This window comes from Opisthorchis viverrini (assembly GCF_000715545.1).
Source record: "Opisthorchis viverrini unplaced genomic scaffold opera_v5_349, whole genome shotgun sequence".
In the NCBI taxonomy this organism is placed as follows: Eukaryota; Metazoa; Platyhelminthes; class Trematoda; order Opisthorchiida; family Opisthorchiidae; genus Opisthorchis; species Opisthorchis viverrini.
Window position 1 is genome coordinate 113,131 of NW_008752009.1, and position 9,033 is coordinate 122,163.

Sequence of the window (9,033 nt, forward strand, 5' to 3'; positions counted from 1 at the left end):
GTTTCTAAAAATAATCTGAGGTTTTAGACGTAATACACTACTCATAAGGTTGGCAAAACTTCCTCGACCGCTTTCGCCTTAATAGGGGCTCATCAAGTGGGCGCAGCCCCCGAGTTTCCACCAACCTTATGTTCTACTTGAACCAAAATTGCAAACAAATTTGGTTTTGCGAGATACCTACCCGGGGTCCAGCTGAATCTCTCGTTTATGATGTTCCTAAGCAATTGAATGTGCTGCACGAGGATGCCTCATATTTCACCTGGTACGACATTCGAGATATCACGATACATGTATAGACGCCAAACGCTACTCATAAGGTTGCTGAAAATTCTTCGACAACCCTGGTTATTCGATTGTAACCAGAAAACCGCGCTAATCAACGGAGACCCAATCGATAGGTGTTGTTTGCTGATTGAACTTGTGCTGCACTCTCACTAACTTGGAACTCAGCTACTTAAAACCGCAACCGGGAACCGTGGAAAGCCTCATCAGTCCAGGCAGGCTAAATGAATAACGGTCAGTGCTGAAGCAGAAGCAGTAGCCCTGGTGACATGAACCGTTTGAAGTGACAGTCAAAAAACAATGGGAATCAAAGCTGTCAGACATTCCATTGTGTTGTTTTGTTCTGGGAATTCAGTTAGTCATTTGAAAAGTGTGAAAAAATCTATTATCTTCGGTACCAGGCGGTCCAGGAAGACTGGACGGAGATTGATTATCCCCTCAGGGAGTGACGTGGTAGGCACTCTTGTCAAATACCCAGGGATTTTGAATGGCAACTACTCGTCTTTTTAGCAAGTTGACACCTTAAACCCGGAACAGATTATGCATCGGAAAGTTTTGCAGCAACAACTGGTTGATAGTTCGGTTGCGATCGGTCCACTCGCCATGCTTGATAAGTGACTTGTAAGCATTTCACATTAATACAAGGGACTGTTAAAACTCAATAGTTTCGTTTACTAAATCTAGACTTTTCGGATAGGAACACAGGACTTTGTCCCTGATTAAGTACCGTGGTCACAACAATCCGTCTTGGCTTCTCGGTTTTCACTAGTGGATTTAACTGTTTAGTCTATTGATTGAACGTGTTGCCGAAGAGGTTCTAGACAATATGTTCAGAAGCGATCCTGTCACACCGTTCATCATTAGTCTAAACATCTTTTCATCTTTTCGTTTGACCAGGTTCCCAATTTTGGTTTACCCATCTACATCGATAGGTAGCGTTGCGCATCAAAAAAGCACTTATGCGTGTGTTCACGGAAGAAATATAGCGGATATCGTGTGGGGATTTATCGGCAGGGGGAAGTTTTACATCATGGGGATTTGATGCGAATAAGGGATGCTTAAACCCATGTGGACTCAAAGGGAGTACTTGTCTGACAGCCTAGCCACTACATATCGCCTTATGGGTGGTTCGACGGTTGCTCAGCGGTCACTTTTCATGAACGTATTTTCGCCAGTTCATCCACAATCCCGCCAGTAACAGTTGCGCAGTTCAGCAAGACCCTCTGATGTAGACGGCCAGTGTAGACAAAAGATCGAATGGTATTACACAAGTAATCAACTCCAAAGTCGATCCGTTTGTGGATGGATGTGTGTAGCTTGTGCTCGACTGCGCTCACTTCAGGTTACAGTCAGTGCGTCCAGAAAGTGAAACTGAACGCGTAAGTTTCGTTACTATATCATGCATAACTGCATTGTACGTGGGACTTACAGCATATTTGCTGGACTAGGGTTTCCCCTCATTCCGGTCACCCTAAACTGCCACGTACAGGTTGGTGTCAGTTTGATCTTTTATGCCCTACTGCTCTTCAGTACATAGGTGAATCTGCATGAAAAGGCAAACAATATAGCTAGACAACCTTTGAGACCAAACACGCACAAATGCGTATACAATAACCCTATATATTAGAATAAGCTACTGAACTCTACTCAAGAGAACCAGTTATGTTTGGACTACTTACGGGATAGCTAAGTGTCGGTGGTTTCCAAAACCCAGGAACAGTTCGGAATTAGTTCATTCGGAAGAATAGCCTCCTACGGACGCAGGTTTCATTCAGCAAATTATTGCGTCGCGCAAGGCACCAAATTTTCAACCCGTTTCAAAACTGTAAATGTTTTCAGCCTACCTTCTACAAAGGCGATTCCATAAAGTAAATGCTATAATCGGGGAAGATACTGAAGCCTTTTTCCATCGCGTCGCACTCCAAGGAAACACAACTTCCGAAAAAATAGTCTCCCAAACGTTTAAAAGACCTTGGTGTATTCTAATAAGAAACGCCATACCCTATAAAGTTGACTAAGTCTTAAGTATTGCTCATACATTGTCTCGTTATATCAGTAGGCCACTTTTTGGCTCATCTTCAATTGGATTCCCGATTTTAGGCGGCTTCAGATGCCCGCGCAACCGCTAAAAACAGTTGAAAATGAAGCAACACAGGCCATTACTTATGGTGTTCACCACATCCCTAAACTTCTCTTTTTCGAATGGGGCTTGTTGGTTTTCGGTCAACTGACACGCTGCAACGATCAAGACATGTAGCGATATTATGCCTCGATCATGTCGATCAAAGGGCATTGCATATCGGGTTCTAAATAAGTCTTTGAAGTTAATTAGATGTCAGCGAATATACACTCATCTGCAAACTAATTTGGCTCTTTCGAGAAACTCACCTAGAACGCAGACGAATCTCTCGTTTGTGATGTTCCCAGGCAACTGAATGTGCTGCCCGAGGCCGCCTCATGTTTCAGTCGCTACGATATTTGAAATATCGCGATAGATGTATATATTTGTAATGTACTACTCATAAGGTTGCTAATTTCGTGCAATTTGGTTTCAAGTGGAACATAAGGTAGACGGAAACCCGGGGACTGCGCCTACCTGATGAGTCCCAAGAAGGGCGAAACCGGTCGTGGGCTGTCGATGGATTTTCAGCAACCTTATGAGTGGTACATTAGTGGTACATTAGTTAGATGTCCTTTCTTTTAGGACTGACACCTACGTGCACCGAGTGCCAAAATAGCCCCGAATAACAAGGCTGAGAATACAATACGATTTGTCTTGACTGTTATCGCTTTCAATGCGGCGTCCAAGCGTTACAGGTGAAGTTTTGTTCGGGGTTCGAATCCCGGCACGGCCATTGGATATGCACGGCGCTCAGTATTCGCACAACGGAATTGAATTTTCAAAAAGTTATGACATGTCCCTGATGGACTAAATCAATCGGGCAATCGAGTTGAGGGTACCAGTCCAAACTTTTGAGCCCCATTTAGGCATCCCGGGGTCTCAGCGATTTTGAGGAACTATCCCATATGACTTTTCAGCCAGAGGAATGGCTGCTTCAGTGAGCAATGAAATTCGGTGAGCTGCAAAAATATGAATGTAGATTAGGAAGGCTTTTGGTCTGAGCACATACGCAACAAAATGCAACATTTTGGCGTAAAAAGTTTTATTATACTTGTAAAGTTTTTGCAGGTGAGAACATTGTGCCGATAATGGGCGCCGGTATGCACTGCTGATGAGCTCTAATGAGAGCGAAACTCGAGTCCAGTGCTCCCTTTTGGTATGGACTCACCGGAATAATTATGCCAGAACAGGAGGACAACCGTTCAACTGAGAGTGGTGTGACTATGAACAAAGAATCTATCCCGCAAAACCCCAAAATTGCAACCAAAAAGTTGCCCAGTAGGTTTGAAGCACGTCATGCTACCTGACTGGGAAGTCCTGACTGACGGGTCAATCGATCGTCACAACCAGGACAGTTACTGGGTGGTCGTTCGATGAGTCGGACACACCAATCACAGCGCTCAAGTATGAACACGTTCGCCTGTTCAGACGTGATAATTCAGATTCGTCCAACGTGCGTTGGTGGACTAATGGTTGCACGCTCGCCTCGCGTGTCAGATGGCCGGGGCTCGAATCCCGGCACGGCCGTTGGATATGCACAACTGGTGAGCTCTAATAAGAGCGAAACGCGAGTCCAGTGCTTCCCTTTGGTGTGGACTCACCGGAATAATTATGCCAGAACAGGAACACGGCCGTTCAAACGAGAGTGGCGTGACTATGAACAAAAAACCTATCCCGCAAAGAAAAATTGCCACAGAGTTTGAAATTGAATACCAAACTCCTGCAAGTGGACAGCGCTTGCCTATTCATACTTCATTTCTGGGCTAAACCTTTAACGATCCTGGGGCGTTGTCTGGCTTCCCCCACGAACCACTTCCTTGAAGCACTATCGGAGTCACTTAATACCTGCTGCACTATGGAGACATCGGCGCTCGACAACTGGTATACATTCCAAGTCTCTCCCATAAATCATGACTAATCCCATAATTGCTTGCTGTCTAACTTACAAGCGTTTCATTTTTTCACGTGAAGCTTGACGCAGTCTGCTCTGTGGTGTACACTAGTTTCATCCGTTACAGCATGCGTACAGCAGCAGTCCAAGGGCAAACTAAACCTCAGCGCGCTGAGATTTCAAGAGGATGGGAAATCCGAAATTAAGAGTTTGCACTTTGAAGGCCTAGAATTTAGACTCAACCAATGGACAGATATACACCACGTTCCTTTTAAGCTGGAACGTGAAGGTTCGTAGTGGTTGGACCACACGCAAAATCCAAGCCTACCAGATTTTTCTGCCTTCTGCAGAACTGAGTTCAAAACCTAGCTTCTTAATAACGTCAACGACAAAATTTGATGCAAAGAACACTGCCAAACCCCACTTCCATAGGTAAACTTCGGGCTTGTTCGTCATAAACCTCAACAAAACCTAAGGTATGGAAAATATCTACGGGCTTCGAAAATGTAGCAGAACCGATTTGTCTACAAACTGAAAAAAACATGCTCATAGCCGGAAAAACCTTGACTCGTAATCCACTGACGGTTTCGAACCAGTGACTTGGTGTGAAGCGCGTTGTATATTTGGTCCGAATCCCCTCGGACTCGTGCCTCTCAGTATTACTGAAATTGAACTGATTTGCCGGCGATTCGAACGGTCACGGATGGTTACTTCCCGAATAAGTAGACAGTAATGACCGTCCCTGGTTGCGTAGAACAAGTCCTTTCCCCCAGAGTAGTTTGAACAGCCCAGTTGAAACAGCACTCGTGAATCCATAATCGACCTTGAATAACGCTACCGGAAGTCCGATGGCACTTTGAAGGTGGGTTAGTATTTCAAGAACCGAGGGGCTATTTACTCCGAGGCTATGAGTAAAGTTCAACTGGTCGAATGAAATACACGGGCATCGAGGCAGACAGTCAACTAACTGTTGCTGGAAGTAGTTCGCTCAGTGGCGACGATGGTGCGATTCACGATAAGCTGGACTAACTCTTGGCGACTGTCGCATCTACTGTTAATCTCAAGATTTGCTTTGTGTAGAATGGTTTCGAAGTACTCCTGCCAAGCGCTCCACCTGGACCGGTGGAGCCACTAGGACGGTCCACAGATAGCCAAGAAGGCTGAGCTGCAACAACTAACCGAAAGAAAAGGATTTTATGCAAAACAGAATCAGGAATCAGAGATACGCAAATGAAAGTATATCAACAAAGACTGCATCTCGTAAGTGAAGCCCCTCTCTGTGGAAAGCCAGGAAGTACAACTGCTTCGTCATCAGCAGTGCACATCTCACAAGCCTTCAAGGAGATTCCAACTCATTATTGGTTTAAAGCCCAAACCTCTCATCCAGCTGATCAAAGACTTCATCCGAGAAGTCGTTACCCAAACAAACGAATTACGTGAATTACGTGAGTGGAAGGCGCTTACCGTTATATTCTACCGAAGTACGAGCTAATCACACTGCCGATCAACCAATCGTGGTCAAATGGCTAACCGTTTAAACTACTGTCTGGGATTTCCCGACTTCAAAGCTCCCTGGAGAGTCGCGAGATTCGCACTGTCCAAAACACCACACTGCTACGGCTGATTAGTAAATATCCGTGCCTGCAAAACCAAATGTGCACAATATCCAATAAAGGATTTGAGTCAACGGCGTAAAGCCGTTGATGTTCCTACTTGGAAGCAAATGATCCATTACGGAAACCAAAAAGCGTTTTCTCTGTCTTCTGTTCTGGGAGACCCGCTTGAAGAGACATTGTGACTCCGTTCCCACAGTTGCTTCTCCTCGATGGAGGGTCTTCCTGTCGAGAGGTTCCTCGGGGAGGGTAGTGTGTTACACAACTAAGCACACCGCAGTTTACCCGTCGACCCTCCGTCCATTCTCGATTTTCCCGTTTGTCAAAGTGCGACAGATACCCTTATCGAGTTGTATTTTTTGAAGCACAACAACTTCGAATCACGGAGAAGAAGTCAATCAGAGGCTACTAAGTTCGGTTACCTTGGATCTCCCGTTCGAGATTCCAAACTAATTATGAAGCTTAGTCTCATTTACTTTCAACATGGTCGGTCAATTGGAAATTATCAAACTTTTGAAATCTTAACTAAATGGCTCGAAATATTTCCACGCGCGAAGTGTCAGCCACTCCCATCAACATTGCGCTGAGGCAGCTGAACAGACTTAATCGATATTTCTCTCACATACTTGTTGCGTTGTTGCTCAATGCCTCCTTTCTTAATGGCTCTCAACATCACGTTCATGAAATTATGTTGTCTGTCTCGTCAGCCCGCGGTGGAATGAGTTTGGCTTAAATGTTGGAAAGGTCACCTTGACTCTGCACTTTAACGGCATCTTCGCAGTGAAGTGCTTGCGTTGTGCAGTCAATGACCTAAAAAGGTCACAACACCACACGAATCGATTATGTTTTGTACAGAGAACTTAAGGTTGTGCATGCGTACATGTAGTGTGTACAGTGTGTTTTGTAGATTTATGCTTCACACAGGTACTAAGAAACGATTGCTCCCTGGTCAACCTAGTGTGGAATTCGTAAAATGCCATCCAGATCGAATACCCAGTAGACAGGATTCGTTGACGAATTTCTGAGTGATGGAAACTGATAGGAAGTCGTTCACTGAACCAAATTTGTCTATAAACCACGATCATGTCCAATTTTCAGAAGCAATCTCTTGGGAACAGATATCTGCTGCAGTCTTAGCGAGGGTTTTGAGACGGAAGTTTTCTCCCATCGAATAAACAAAGCACCAGTGAACGAGTTCGGACGATGCAATGCTAAGCGGTTTCCTCAGTTCCAACTGGCGATTTCTAGCTTGTTTGTTTTTCAAATGATACCATCAAACTTATCGTTAGAAGCTTCGGGGGTTGGGCCTACCGAAACATGGGGAAACCGGTCGTGGACTTCCGATTCATTTTGTAATAAACAAATACCATCATATCCAAATGGGGTACCTTTCTTAGAAAATAAGAGCGAAATCAATCATTCACGAGTTGTTATACTAGAAAACAAGGGTAAGGAAAGTGCATTGGAGGTACAAAACAGTGACCTTGGACCATGGACCTTGACCATAGTTTGATTCACTGTTTCGCTTGACGAACACAGTAGTTTGGAATCTTTTCTCACATATGATTCCTTAACAGTATGTTTTTTGTTCTGTATTCATTACGCTGACGATATTAAAGTCCACCACCATCAGGTCACCTACCTATTGCGGCGCTAGGACACACAGTTGACCTCAAGCCGAAGACAACCTGAGGCACAGCAACAATCTCTTCTCAGTGCTTAGAAGTCACAACGTGGGAATCACATCTGAATGGCCCAACATTGGTTTCCAGTGCGCAGATGTTCTTCTGATGTAAAAAAAAACCACTGTATATGATACCGCACTGGTTAGTTTTGATAAACTTGAGTATTCATTCATCTTAAAATTCTACTTGTTTTAGGTACACTTTGTCCTCTCTTCACTCATGAGACCGCTGACATTCACATATCGTTCTAAGGTTATCAGAGCTCATGTCGGTTCGCTCTGTGATTGAATATAACCCCGTATGTTATTGTAGTGTTCTTATATACATATATATATATATATATATCACCAAATTCACTTATGATTACCAATATTGCTTGTTCAATAACTAATGATGACGCACCCTGGTGGCCGTGTTAATCTAGTCCAGCGCTGGATGACTGGATTTCGGTACCATAAGCTCTCAGTTTCTCAAAACCCAGAAACGTCTTCTTAACTCTTCTCCGAAGAAGTGTTTCGGTCTGGATGAGATGATGACTGAGAAAGATGAGATGACTGATCTTCCCCGCGTTGTGTACCTGACCAACGTATGGTCATTTTTATCTGGACGTTTCCAACAGCGTTCGTCGACATGACAGGACTCTTTAACTTCATAGAAGTAACTGCTCCAAGTATTTCATTGTTTTTCGCATCACGCTTCACCGTCAGAGCTTTTGCAGATGGGCGTCTGTTCCGTTGGATGAAGCTGACAGGATAGAAGCCAAGAAAATACACATGTATGCTGTTGTCTTTAAAGAGCTTATGTTGCTACATCACAAGGAAGATGCTGGACAACATAGCAAAATCGCGTGGCTTGGGAAGTGATGTGTCGGGTAGTGAAAACGGCCTGCACCTGGTGAAACCATACCCTGGGATTGCGTGGGTTATAGTCTAATTGCATTCTCGACTAAATCCGCTTAATCAAAGTGTATCTCTATAATGCCCTGGCAACTTGAAAGGTGAGGTTTTCAGAAAAAATATCTAGAAATATTCGGGCTCACCAAATTTGTAGTGGTCTGGCTACCCAATAAGTTAGTTTACCAGGAGTGTGTGGCAAAGAAATAAAAATAATAACGCTAGGTTGGGTATACAATAATAAAGAGGTCAGATGGAAATATTCGGGCTCACCAAATTTGTAGTGGTCTGGCTACCCAATAAGTTAGTTTACCAGGAGTGTGTGGCAAAGAAATAAAAATAATAACGCTAGGTTGGTTGTACAATAATAAGGAGGTCAGATGGAACAGACTCACTAACAATTGTTCTCTTTAAAATAGTTCATCATTGACTCAGGTCAGCGAATAAACAATACTCCAATTATGTTGGTCCAGAGGTCTTCTTCTGAACAGTTTCCGAAGATGGTTTGAAATGTTTTGATATCAGAGTTAGCACATGAAACTCGCCA

At 44.0% G+C, this 9,033-nt stretch overlaps 1 protein-coding gene across 1 annotated transcript; it reads right to left on the reverse strand.

Annotated features, from left to right (window-relative positions):
* Positions 1-248: 248 nt before the first annotated feature.
* Positions 249-2,741, reverse strand: T265_10279 (hypothetical protein; the record flags this gene model as incomplete). Its single annotated transcript, XM_009176604.1, has 2 exons — positions 249-423; positions 2,671-2,741. The coding sequence occupies 2 exons, from the start codon at positions 2,739-2,741 to the stop codon at positions 249-251; spliced, it is 246 nt and encodes an 81-aa protein (XP_009174868.1).
* Positions 2,742-9,033: the final 6,292 nt, after the last annotated feature.